The 12,979-nt window shown below is 59.3% G+C and overlaps 1 protein-coding gene across 8 annotated transcripts in view; it reads left to right on the top strand.

Annotated features, from left to right (window-relative positions):
- SYT7 (synaptotagmin 7) overlaps positions 1-12,766 on the top strand; it is a 57,350-nt gene extending 44,584 nt beyond the window's left edge. For 2 of the 8 annotated variants that reach the window (XM_054563617.1, XM_054563618.1), the window contains exons 7-12: positions 883-1,018; positions 4,905-5,175; positions 8,251-8,420; positions 8,868-8,982; positions 9,513-9,712; positions 11,900-12,765. In XM_054563617.1, the coding sequence (XP_054419592.1) occupies positions 883-1,018; positions 4,905-5,175; positions 8,251-8,420; positions 8,868-8,982; positions 9,513-9,712; positions 11,900-12,004 (997 nt within the window). In that variant the 3' untranslated portion in view covers positions 12,005-12,765. Of the gene's footprint in view, positions 1-882; positions 1,019-4,904; positions 5,176-8,250; positions 8,421-8,867; positions 8,983-9,512; positions 9,713-11,899 lie in introns of all 8 variants that reach the window. The other 6 variants (XM_054563619.1, XM_054563620.1, XM_054563616.1 and 3 more) reach the window with 5 other exon arrangements.
- Positions 12,767-12,979: the final 213 nt, after the last annotated feature.

Here is a 12,979-nt window from a genome sequence, read left to right on the forward strand (position 1 = left end):
GGCTCCCTGGAAACAACATGGAGTCGGGGGGCAGACAGGGCCTCTCGTGGAACGGTCAGATCCAGGGCTTCTGGGTGGTACCCCATCTTTCTCTGATCCTGGGGGAGAGCCTTTTTGAAATGTCCAGTCCTCAGAGTGGGGTAAGGGTGGGGACTGGAGAGCTATGGGGTAACGGCTCACCCTATGCAATAGGTGGCTATTTAAATGCATTTAAGTCAAACAAAATTAAAAATCCAGCTCTCGGTTGCACTGGCCACATTTCAAATGCTCAGGGGCCACCCATGGGCAGCACAGATGATAGAACACTTCTGTCATCATAGAACGTTCTCCTGGACACAGCTGTGTGGACAGCGGTCCTGACCTCACCTGGTCAGTCTCATGCCTGAAGGGCACCTGTGTTCTCGCTGAGCCTGAACAAACACAGGTGGGGCTTCCAGGAGACAGGCACTCTGGGTGTGTTTGCAGAGGGTAATGATGCGGAGAGGCCACCTGGACGCGCCTCCCTGGAGCCTCCCCTCCCAGGCTGGGCCGAGCAAGAAGGCAGGGGGCCTCTGGGGAGGGAGGCATGCTCAGAGACCACCATGCGAGCCGTGACTGAAAGGTGGGGGCTCTCTGGGGAACGGGTGGCGTGGGAGTACCCCCTAAAACAGCATCCGCAGGGGCAGTACCCCCTAAAACAGCAACCGTCAAGGCCGATCACACTGGAACGGGTCGGGGGGTGGGAGCCAGGCCTCCCCGTGGACGAGAGCACAGTTCCTACCGGCCTGCAGGAGGTGGCAGCTGCCTGGGTCTCAGAGAAGGTCCTGCCGCCACCCAGGCCCGCGGTGCCCGGCCAGCCCTGCCCGCCTCCAGTTATGCTCATTTGGACTCCCCTGCCCCCAGGTTGCCCGCAGGAGGGAAGGTGGTGAACACGGCTCCCGTGCCCAGCCAGACGCCTCATGATGAGTCTGACCGTCGGACCGAGCCACGCTCCTCCGTCTCCGACCTCGTCAACTCCCTCACCAGCGAGATGCTTATGGTGAGAAGGACGGGAGGCCTGGGGCGCACGTAGGAGCTGGGCCAGGACACAGGGGCATGGCGAGGCGCGAGTGTGGGAGTTGGGAACAGCATGGGGGTCGTCCAGTCAGGTAGGGGAACCAGCGTGGTGACCAGCTCTCTCATCGAAACTGGCTCTCATGCCTCAGTTTCCTCATTCGTCAAGTGAGAATGAGAACACCCCATCTTCCTCCAGTCTCTTTCTGAGTTGAACAGGGGCCTCAGAAAACCTTCTCATGGGAGATACTTTTATGGTCCTAGAAGGAAAGGCTGGTGTACAGAGGACCTGGGACAGAATGTGTCTCCTTTCTCTGAGTGGCATCCCACAGGGCAGAGGTCTGAGGTAGAGCTCCCTGTGGAGCAGGTCTCATACCCGCATCCCAGAGACCTTCCCGGCACCCACTGGGGGGCGCCAGCGGCGGTCTAACGCGAACAGGAGAGCAGGAACAGGCCTGGTCCTGATTCCTACAAGGGGACAGCTGTGCACACGCCACCCCTCCCCATCATAGACCCAACCCTGTGGTTCTGGGGCATTCTTCACCAAGATAGATGGTGGGGGCTTCACATTGCGCCCCCTGGTGGCACCGCTAACACATCACAGCCATTTGCCCCGCCTATGTTTTCCAAAGGCCTGAGATTTGCTGGCAGGAGTCCGTCCAAACTTTGGCAGCTCTAGAAGCTCCAGGGAGGCTTGGGGAGGGTGTGAGGGTGGGAACCCAGTGCCGGCTGTGTTCCTGCTGGACGTAACCTGGGACAAGTCACTTCCCCTCCCTGGACCAGGCCTCTCTCCCACCTCCCTCCCATAGAGAGAAGGAGGGGACGTGGTGGGTTCTCAGGCCCTCGCCAGCGTGGACATCATTCGATTCAGAGTTCCCTTGCCCACTGCCTTGGCACCGCAGCCCCCACCCTCCCTGAGGCCCCCGGAGCCCCTAGACCCCACCCTTTGCCATTGAGGGTTCTGGCCGGCCTAACCATCCACCCCTTGCCCTTTTTAGCCCAGCCCAGGGTCTTGTTAAAATGCAGATCCCCAGGCCTCAGGATCTGTATTTCCCCTGGGTGCAGATTAGAGCACCAGATTCCCCTGTTGCAGATCGGGTCCCCTCGGGCCTCCTCACCTTTCCCTTTGCCCGGCCCTCCAGGCCCGCGTGTGCCTGGCTCTCCACAGCTGGCTTATCTGTCTTTCAGCCATGCAGTTGGCTCTGCCGTTATCTCCTCTGCACAGGCCATCGCCGCAGTCCATCCTGTCTTCCTGCACATTCTCTTAATTGGCTACACAGCTTCTCAGTCACCAGGTTCCCAGAAGGGACAGCCCTTTCCCAGCCAGCTTGCCTGCCCCTTGCGGCCCCCGGGGCGGGGTCGGGGGGACAGCCAGCCAAGGCAGAGGAAGGAAGTGCAGGCCTCATGCCCCCTCGCAGGCCCAGCGGACCCTCAGAGCTGGACGGGCAGGCCCTGACTGCCCAGTCCCGGGCCGCAGGCAGGTCACTAGCATCGGTAGTGAAGATGTGCAGGAGAGAAGTAAACCTCTGTCTGAGCTCCCAGCCCCTGGCAGTCAGAAGTTGGAGCTCAGGGAAAGGAGTAGGGCACCCACAGCTGGCCAGAAGAAGGGTCAGAGGGGAGGCTGGGCCACACCCCCACCTGAGCCTGAGTCACTGGCATCCCAGCACTGCCCAAATGCTTTTGGATGCTTCTCCTGGAGCATGGGCTCAGGCAGCACCTTCCTGGGGGTGTGGTGGGGGTGGCCAGCTCGGTTGCCATGGAAACAGCTCCTGGAGCTGCCCCAGCTGGTTAATTAGGGCTCGAGGGCTGGGAGGGGGCACAAAATCGTGGCCTGCTTCTGTGGTGAAGCCCACTTGGTCCACCACACCCCAACTCCCAGACCATCTTGTTTGGGAGCCAAGAGCCGAGTGACCAGAGAAACCTCAGGTGAGGCTGGGGGCTGCCTGGACTCTAGTCACCAGGGACTCCACCCCAACTTTTGGAGGAACAGGAAGGGACAAGAGGTCTTTGCAGGCCCCAGGGTAGCCGTGGCAGGGCCCAGACTGCAAAGCAGCACTGTGGAAGGGACCTGGGCCCCTCCACTCTCCCAGGAACCCCACAAGCTAGGTCTCGTCCCATTGTGCGGGTGCAGAAACTGAGTTCACAGGGGCTGCAGAGGGAAGGAGCTCAGGGGAAACTGGGTCTGGGCAGGGAAGCCACCCTCTCAGGGGACCTGGGGTGGAGCCTGCAGGGATGCCTGGGTAAGCCAGTGGAGGGGGACGATGAGGGGCAGGGACCGAAGGGACCCTCTTCCACTGTGAGGGAGAATGGGGTGGGGGAGGGGCAGCTCGGCCCCCTCCCAGCTCCAGGTGGGATCTGAGTGTGACAGTGAGGACAGCTGGGAAGGCACTTGTGGCAGCCGGCGCTGACCTGGGTTTGAGCTTCCACTCACCACTTAGTGACAGGCGACTTGAGGCAAGTCAGCAATCTCTCTGTGCCACAAACCAAACCGGAATGCGGCGGCGCCTGCCTCCTCAGGGTCATGCAGGGCAGGGCCAGGCGCGTGGCAGTGGCTATTATTTGTGTGACTTGGGTGCTTTCACCTGGGCATTGAGTCCTCACTGGCTTGAGGGGAAGTCCCAACATTACCCAGGGATGTGGACCTGCTTTGGTGGAAAGAACAGGCTCTCAAGTCAGAGAGGGTTCACATTGCTGTGCAATCTTGGGCTTGTGACTTAACTTCTCTGAGCCGGTCTCCTCAGCCAGAGCAGTGTTCGCCCTCTGTTGTTAGAGACCTAAGTAAGAACGTGATGTGAGAGTCTTCTGCTATGGTAGGTGCACACCATATGTATTCTTATCACCTATATTATTTAGTATTTCAGAGCTTGGGGCCACCTCTCCCAGAGGAAAGAAGGGCCATTGTGGACCTTCTGAGTCTGGGGTGGAGGGGTCTGGGGTAGGACCCAGGTGGCCGAGAGTGGACAGTATTCTAAGCCTACTCAGATATTCTCAAGGAGCCACCACAGCTGAGAAGACTTGGCTGGGGACCTGCCCCCAGTTGCTCCCTGTTTCAGTGTCAGCCTGGGAATGAGACACCCAGGCCGTGCCCCTGCATGCACCCGTCAGCGGTTGGGTCAGCCCAAGCGGCGCCCCTGTGGGATGGGGCTGGATCGGGCGTGGTCCTCAGCAAGGTGCTCAGTGCTCTGAGGCCTCTTTTAAACAACTCTGCTGCGCACTCCCCAGGTCCCCAAACCCCCTCACGTCAGGCTCCCAGAGCCTCGTTCCTGGGGATCCGTGTTTATAATGTCCCTGCTTTACACAAGTAGGGGTCACTTCTGAAAACTCGCCTTTCCCATTTTGTTAATCACGTCTTCCTCGGAACTCCAGAGAGTCACTTTCCAAAGAAATATCACGGTCCATTCTTTTAAGATGTGAACAATCTCCCTCATCTGTTTGGTAGCCCAGGTTTTCACGTTGGTGTATCTCGACACAAAAAACATCCTGCAGGGCTTGGGGAGGGTGGGAAGCTGGAGGAGGGGGCTTGGGGCCCTGGACGCGCCAGCTCAGTGGTGACCAGGGAGGCGAGGGCAGCCTGTGTCGGAGCAGAGAGGGCAGCAGACCCAGGGCATCCAGGGAGGCTAGGAAGCGAGGCATATTCTGCCTTGGGGGTCCTCCCACCCTGTGTGACCTGTCCAAGGCATCTGCCCTCTATCTGAGCATCCTCGCCTGGGTGTGAATGTGGGACATGCCCCACCAGGACCCCATGGGGCACAACTCTCAGCAGCCGGGCTGCCCTGGAGCACAGAGAAGCCCCCTAGCTGTGCCGGGCGGCAGTGGGGGCTTTGGGGAAGCAGGATCCTCTCCAACCCTGCTGGCCTCTGCCCCTCCCCCAGCTCTCCCCAGGCTCTGAGGAGGACGAGGCCCACGAGGGCTGCAGCCGGGAGAACCTGGGCCGGATCCAGTTCAGCGTCGGCTACAACTTCCAGGAGTCCACGCTCACCGTGAAGATCATGAAGGCCCAGGAGCTGCCGGCCAAGGACTTCAGCGGCACCAGCGACCCCTTTGTCAAGATCTACCTGCTGCCAGACAAGAAGCACAAGCTGGAGACCAAGGTCAAGAGGAAGAACCTGAACCCCCACTGGAACGAGACCTTCCTCTTTGAAGGTGAGGCCGGCGCTGCCCCTGCCCACCCGGGGCCTCTTTTCCCCCCAACGATCGCCCCACCCAACCACATACCTGTACACATGGGGCGCAGGCACAAATGCCCATGTACAGATACACACACGGCCCGCACAGAGCTTGTCTCTCCCAGTTAACCTGCTGCCTGTTGGGCCTACCTGGGAGTAGGGTATGGCACAGCCAGAGGCTCAGGAGGAGAGCTGGGCCACCCCTGGGCCTTCAGCTCAGACACAGACTCATCCTGAGAAGGACAGGAGGGAGGGAGGCACCCACAGGATCCAGAGGTGGAGCTCCTGGAGTGACCACAGTGTTGTGGTTAAGAGCACAGCGTGTGGCCCAGGCTTCCTGAGTTTGAATCCCAGCTCTGCCGCTTACTAGCTGTGTGACCTGGAGCAAGTTCCTGAGCCCCTCTGTGCCTTGGTTTCAAATCAGTACATCAGCAGATGGTAACAGCACTCACAACAGTGCCCTCCAGATGCACGGGAACAATAGCTCTGAATGATGCCCCTGTGGGGGCACATGCCCTTCCTCTCTCCTGCAGGCCCTTCTTTATCTCTTGTCCCTGAGGATTCAAGGTAACCAGGAAGCTGGTGTGTGATCAGGGAGTGAGTTCTGTCCCAGGCCCTTTGGGTGCCCGGACCTGACTTAGAGAAGCCACCACCCTTCCCCAGCAGCCCTGTGCAGGCAGTGAGAACAAACCCCGGCGCCCGGGCTCTCCGGAACCTTCAGTGTGCGCCCTGAGAATCTCTGCCCTCTGGTCCCAGCCACCTGGCCTCCCACCCCTTCTGCAAGGTGGCGGCCAGGCCACCTACTAGATAAACCATTGAGGGTGTGCTACTGGGTGCTCCTGTATTTCTGGGCCCTCCTCCTCCCCAGGGGTGCGTGGCGGATCAGTTCAGAGATGGTACAACCAGCAAGAGGCTCAGCTGGCTGGAGGTGCATGGAGCCAGTTAGTGGGGCAAGTTTTATGGGCAGAGCCCCAATCCACTGTTCCCTCCTGAGAACATTCATCCAGCATTAACTCACAGCCAGGCGCTTCCCGGGGACAAGGGGTGCAGAACAGAATGATGGCCCTCGAGGCACGACTGGTCCACTGGAGGACATAGGTGTGCAAAAAATGAAGCCATGCACTGCATGACATGTGCTGCAAGAACCTGGTATGAGCTCCGCTTGGAGGTGTGGAAGAAAATTTCCCAGAGGAAGGGCCATTCAAGATGGGTTGTGATGGATGAATAGGAGTTTACCAAATCGGAGCCTGCCTCCTCTGGTGTTGAAGAGAGCTAACTCAGGTGCAAGGGCCTCCTGGAACCTCCAACACTTCCAGAACACTTGTCTTGCGTTTCCCTTGAATAGATGCCAAGGATCCCCTGGGCAAGGTCCCTGGGGTTCCAAGGTGGGCCAGACAGATAGAGCCCCCCTCAGTAGGAGGCTAGAGGTTCAAAGAACATAGGATTTTGTCTCCTAGTGCACCTGCTCCTGTTGGAGGCTTCTCTGCACTTCTAGCGTCTCTGGCGGAAGGCACTAGAATCCTGCAGAGCTCATCCTCCCCATCAGTCGAGCTGAGGTGTTGTGTCCTCTCTCCTTCCTGCTCATATCCTGGTTCAGGATCTGGTCCCCTCAGGCCTCCAGGCTGGCCTGTGTCCCCTGATCCTCCCAGGCTGCCCCCCTCCAAGGTCCCACGACTCCAGCTTCAGACCGTCCCCCAGCTTCCCCGGGACCTTGTCCGTCCCATCCAAGCTCCGTCCCCTGGCTCTCCCGCCAGCCGCAGCTCCCGCTCTGCCCGGCACACGTCCGGTGCTCCATCGGGCCACTTTACCAGCACTTACTTGTTCAGTTATCGATTCACTTAACAAATATTTATCGAGTGCCTACTACGTGCCAGAAACAGTGTTAGATGCTAGGATCCGGCAGCTGAGGACAGAGATACCTTCCTGGAAATCCTAGCCTGGTGAGAGAGCCAGGCTCAAGGAAACATAAATTTCTATTATAGTCTGGGATCTGAGCTGCAAAAGGAAAGTGTTAGAGTGTAGGACAGGGGGTCTGACCCCATTTGGGATGTCAGGAAAGAAAGCAGAGACGGGGCCTGGTGGGAGCCAGCTCGGGCTGCTTAGCAAGAGAGGCAGGGAAGGAGGCCAGGCGGCCGGAGCTCAGTCATTGAGTGGAGAGTGGTCACAAGATGAGCAGGGCCAGAACAGCGGGCCAAGTTGTGGAAGCGGTCTCAGCGCACGGCTTTTATTCTAAGTGCACTGGGAGCCGCTGAAAGGCTTTAAGCAAGAGTATTATGATGTGATTTCTATTTTTAAAAGCTCACTCTGGCCACTGTGTTGAGAATGGACAGTAGGAGAAAGCGAGCAAATGCAGAGGGCGGTTTGGAGACTCTTGTGACTGTCTAGGCAAGAGGTGCCAGTGGCTTGGAGGAGGAAGGTGACGGTAGAGAAGGGGACAGCTGTGGGATCTGCGGAGGAAGGTCGGAAGGACAGGCTGAAGCCTTGGGAGGATGCGGAGGGGAAGTGCGGAGTCCTAGGAGGTGCGTCCACTCCGACTTCCAGGCCTTTGCCACCTCCCTCTGCCGAGTCCTCTGTGTCTTCCTGTGTGACCGCCCTGCCCACCTCAGGCAGGGCCGTTTGCCCAGACTTGCCTCAGGACAGTTGGCGGTGGCAGGGCTGCCCAGGGAGCAAGGGGCCATGGTCCGGTCACCGAGGCAGAGGCCCGATGAATGAGCAGATGAATGGACGGTCTCAGTTCTGCTCTGTATTGTCTGTGGGGCTTCGGGCGAGTGATGTCGCCAACTGAGCCTCAGCCTCCGCAGCTGCAAAAAGAAAAAGAGATCGTCCACCTCAGAGAGTGGTTGCAAGACACAGGCAAAGCAAAGACAGTTCTTGCTAAGGCTTCAGGAAGGCCTGAGTGCGGCGGGGCCTGCTGTGCTGGGGGGGGTGGCAGCCCGAGGGCACAGGGCTGTCCCTGCTCCTCACCCACCTTCCCGCCGCCCAGGAGCCTCGCTCTGCCCAGGCCCCCGGGGGCCCTCTGTCCCACTGCTCCCCTGCGCTGTCTGTCCCCCAGGTTTCCCCTACGACAAGGTGGTGCAGAGGGTCCTCTACCTCCAGGTCCTAGACTACGACCGCTTCAGCCGCAACGACCCCATCGGGGAGGTGTCCATCCCCCTCAACAAGGTGGACCTGACCCAGATGCAGACCTTCTGGAAGGATCTGAAGCCATGCAGTGATGGGAGTGTAAGGCCCCAGCTGCGGGCTCCTGGCGGGGGGCTAGCGGACAGGGCTGAGAGACCCAGGCCCAGGACCCCTCGGTCTCAGGATGGTCAGGGGGTGCAGATGGGCAGCTTCGATGGGGCTGAGTCCCCACCAGCAGCCTCAGCGCTGGGGCCTGGCACCGGGGGGGGCTCACCTGAGCTGTGGTAGAGAATCGGGGGCTCTGTTCAGGGAGGGGGTAAGGGGGGCAGCGCACAGGCCTGCCGGGTGAGGGAAGACCAAGCATGACTGTGGTGACGGATGGGGAAGCGGGGGCACAAGCACCCAGGTCAGCGTGGAGGGGACCTGGGACTGGGGAACTGGCCAGCAGGCTTGATTATCATCCCCCCTAGTCCCCACACCCTTCCTGTTCTCCCTTTGGGGGAGCTGGGGGACGTGGCCCGGCCTCATGCCTCCCCTCGCCCCTCCCAGGGGAGCCGAGGGGAGCTGCTCTTGTCGCTCTGCTACAACCCCTCTGCCAACTCCATCATCGTGAACATCATCAAAGCCCGGAACCTCAAAGCCATGGACATCGGGGGCACATCAGGTTCTGGGGTTTCTTGAGGCAGAGGGCGGATGGGCCGGGGAGGTTCTGGGGAACGGGTGTCACACTGGGTGTGGACAGCAAGGTCCACGCTGTTCCCATCACTGTCCACTCCCACGCCTCCCCCCGCCCCAGTCTCTACTCCTCTACCCTAGAGCCCTAGGCAGCCCCCTTTGGAGCAGCCTCTGGGTCACTGTCCTTTTAGGCTCCGTCCTTCCCACAGTCATGAAGAAGGGGACACTGGTGGGGAGACTTGGCTTCTAGCCCCAGCTCTCACACTACTAGCTGTGACCTTGGGCGTCTCTGGGGCTTGGTTCCCTCATTCATGTTCACAGAAGGGCAGCAGTGATGGCTAAGGTCCTTTCCAGCTCCTCCATCCGCTGATCCCCGGCCCCGCCCCTCACACGGGGGCTTTCCTGGCCCTCTGCAAAAAGCACACAGCCCCTCCAGCCCCAGTTTCCACTCCTGGAGGGAGGAGGGCATCCTGGGACGCTGCCCACTGTCCTGCTGACCATTCCCCTCCTCGATCCCAGACCCCTACGTGAAGGTGTGGCTGATGTACAAGGACAAGCGGGTGGAGAAGAAGAAGACAGTGACGATGAAGAGGAACCTGAACCCCATCTTCAATGAGTCCTTTGCCTTCGATATCCCCACGGAGAAACTGAGGGAGACGACCATCATCATCACTGTCATGGACAAGGACAAGCTCAGCCGCAATGATGTCATCGGCAAGGTAGGGGGCGAGGCAGGCAGAGTGGCTCACCAGCTGGTGCCCGGCAAGTGTCTGTCCTTACAAGAAGCAGGAGGGGTAGTGGGTGAGCCCAGGGCTGGGCAGCGGGAAAGACAGGGTCAGTGTCCTCCCTTCTCTGGACTCTGAGAAAGAGGGGATTGGACGGGATTCTCCCAAAGTGTCATCTGTGGGTCCGTCAGCTGAGACAGACTGCTGGAAAGGCAGAGACAAAAGGACATGGGTGGAGAAATTATTGCCCAGGATTCCAAAAAGACCTTCAGGGTAAGGACCTCGGGGCAAGGTCACCCAGCGTCCCCTCTGCAGAGGGCAAGCTGTGTGGGGCCATGTGGAGAGCTGCAATCAGACTCCAAAAACCAAGCTTCGCTGCCCACCTCACCTGCTGCTAAGTGGCTGTGTGACCTTGGGCAAGTCACTTGCCTCTCTGAGCTTCGGTGCTCTCATTTGTAAAATGGAACTGCTAATACTCACCCTACAGCACTTCACAGGGTGTTGTAAGAGCGGCCTGAGACATGTAGATGTTCTCTGTGTAAAAAGCAACCTCTCCTCTTTACATATTAGCTAAAAAAAAACCCACGTCTGGCCTTGAGTTTTTCCAGGATGTGCTTCTGTGACATACAGCTTTCCACTTTTCTACTTGGAAACATCTGTTCTTGTGTCTCATTATGGTTGAGTGTTAAGAGTGTGGGTTTAGGAGTCAGACCGCCTGGGTCCAGGTCCCAGCTCCACCTGCTGACAGTCATAGCCTTCCTGAGCTCATTTCCCTGCTTAGAATGAGTGAGACAGCCCAGCCTCACCAGTGTCCTGGGAGGGCTCGATAGCGCGGGTGAGATGCTGAGCACTTGGAGCAAGTATATTAGCTACTATGACAATAAGTTATTTTTGAAACATCCCTACTAAGGGCATGTGTGTTCATTCAGATGCGGAGGTTTGACCAGGATCAGTGCAGGAAGCCAGTGCTCAGGGCAGGCGAAGAGGAAGGGTAGGTGCCAGTGGCAGGCGAGGGTAGACAATGTCCCAGGGCGTGGCCCAGTGTGGGGGAAACAGAAAGGGCCCCCGCTGGGGAGGGGACCAAGGTGGAGGCATCCCTCAGACAGATGCGAATGGAGAAAGTAGCTACTAGGGGTGAGGGAAGCAGCTGCCTCACAGAGAGGTGCCAGCCCTGCCTGCCATCTAGCAGGGCTCAGGGAGCATGGCTGGTTGACCTGTGGTCACAGGTAAGACAGTCCCAGGTGAGACAGCTCCCCAGGGCGATGTCACCCAAATCCCAGCAGGACTGTGTGTTCTGAATGAGGCTGGGCGCGCTCAGCCCCTCCTTGACTGGTGCGGGCCAAGGGCCAAGTAACTATTACCTACTTCTGAGCTTTTCTGAAGCTCAGCCTTTTGGAGTAGGGAGTTCCTTAGATACCAATTATAGCTCCTATTGAAATGGTCCTAGGTTCTCTTGGCTGAAGGAGGCGTAGGTGAGTTTGTTCTGGCTTTGGCCAGGGTAGCTTAGGGAGCCCTAAAGCCAGCCACCCACACAAGCTGGGGATCACGTGAGCAGCCCATGAGGCTGTGAAGCCCCCAACACAGAGGCCCGCAGGATCGGGCTGGTCGTGTAGAGCCCAGGGCCTGGGTTTAAATCCCCCGGCACCGCTTATAAATTTTGTGACTATAGCTAAGTCCCTCACTCTCTTGCACCATAGTTTCTCCATCCGTAAAACGGAGACACTATGCCTGCCTCACAGGTCAGGATTTGATGATCTATGTGTGGAAAGCCCCTGGCTCAGTTCCTGGTGTGTAATAAGTGCCCAGGGCATGAGAGTGACCATATTGAGGAAAGATGGTGCCCGAGGTGCAGGGCAGGGAAGACCATGGAGGCCGACTGCCCCCACCCCCACCATCAACTTCCCCCCCACCCCCCCCTCCACAAAACAGGAGGGAAGTCTAATTTGGAAGGGCCATGCCTGCCCAGAATCCTAAAGGAAAGTGGCCAGGGTGTCAGGGGAAGGGAGGAAGGGGGTCTCTATGACGTAGGCTGTCACTGCCCAAGGAGGCCTCTTGGTCCCCATGATCATGGGTAAGAGAGTCATTGTGGAGCTGTGGAAATGGAGTGTCACCCCGTCATGGGGGCAGGGGACAATGCCTCAGAGTGAGCCACTAATGCCGTCCTCTCCCCTCTCTCCCCAGATCTACCTGTCCTGGAAGAGTGGGCCTGGGGAGGTGAAACACTGGAAGGACATGATTGCCCGTCCCCGGCAGCCCGTGGCCCAGTGGCACCAGCTGAAGGCCTGAGTGGGCCAGAGGAGGCCCAGGAGGCCAAGGGACCAGGTCCCCATCATGCCCTCACCACTTTATGCACAACGCCCGGCCTGGTCCCCCTGCCATGGGTCAGGGGAGGACCCTGATGGCTTGGCCAGGGAGGGGTCCCAGAAATCATTTGGGCCCCATTTCTAGGAAGTACCAGCCCCATCCTCCGCCAGTCCAGCTCTGGGGGAGGGGCTCTGGGAGCCATTTTCCTGCTTTGCCCCTTTCCTTCCTGACTTGCTGATACTAAAGAAGTGGGGGAGGTCATGAGAGCCAGACAGACAGACAGGCAGATCCCTCCAGAGGCCCGCCAGGTGGGCACGGTCCCCCGTTTTCTTTCAGGCAGTGCCTGGAGTGGAGAGAGGCTGCCTCTCCCCAGCCCTCGATCTGGGCCCAGGAGAGGGGAGGCCGAGGCGTTTGGCCCCGGCCTTGCCAGCAGAGGCCTGACCCAGGGCAGTTTCAGGCGCCGCCTGGGCCCTGAACGCCAAGGAGAGTACATAGCCCCCTCTGGGGTCCTGGAGCCGCAGCCCTGTGTACTTGTGTTGTGTCCACCGTGTGTGTGTGCGTGTGTGCGTGTGCATGTTCGTGTGGGGTGGGGGGCTCGCCCCCTGTCCCCCCGGGGCCAGCAGTGCTGAAGATAGTGAAGAGAAGGCAGGGTTTCATGAAGTGAGGCAGGGCTGGAGGCCTGGAGAGGACGGTGTGCTGAGCCGGGGGACAGGAGAGGAGAGGCAGGTGGGGGCACGTGGCAGGGATGGGGGAGGGGGGTGGGGAAGAGGGGCAGGCGTGAGCTGGGCTGAGAGTGGGGCTGCCTCCTGCTGTTTCCCCCTCCTGTCTCCCCCCACCCCGCTGGGCCCCCTCTGCCCAGACTTCCATCCCCAGTGATTTCATCTCTTGCACACTGTTTCACACCTTTTAGGCACCTACTGTGTGTATCATATTCCACCAGGACCCACCCGCTCCCTT

This window comes from Pteronotus mesoamericanus, unplaced genomic scaffold, assembly GCF_021234165.1.
Source record: "Pteronotus mesoamericanus isolate MK-2021 breed Mesoamerican mustached bat unplaced genomic scaffold, CSHL_Meso_final scaffold_83, whole genome shotgun sequence".
NCBI lineage: Eukaryota > Metazoa > Chordata > Mammalia > Chiroptera > Mormoopidae > Pteronotus > Pteronotus mesoamericanus.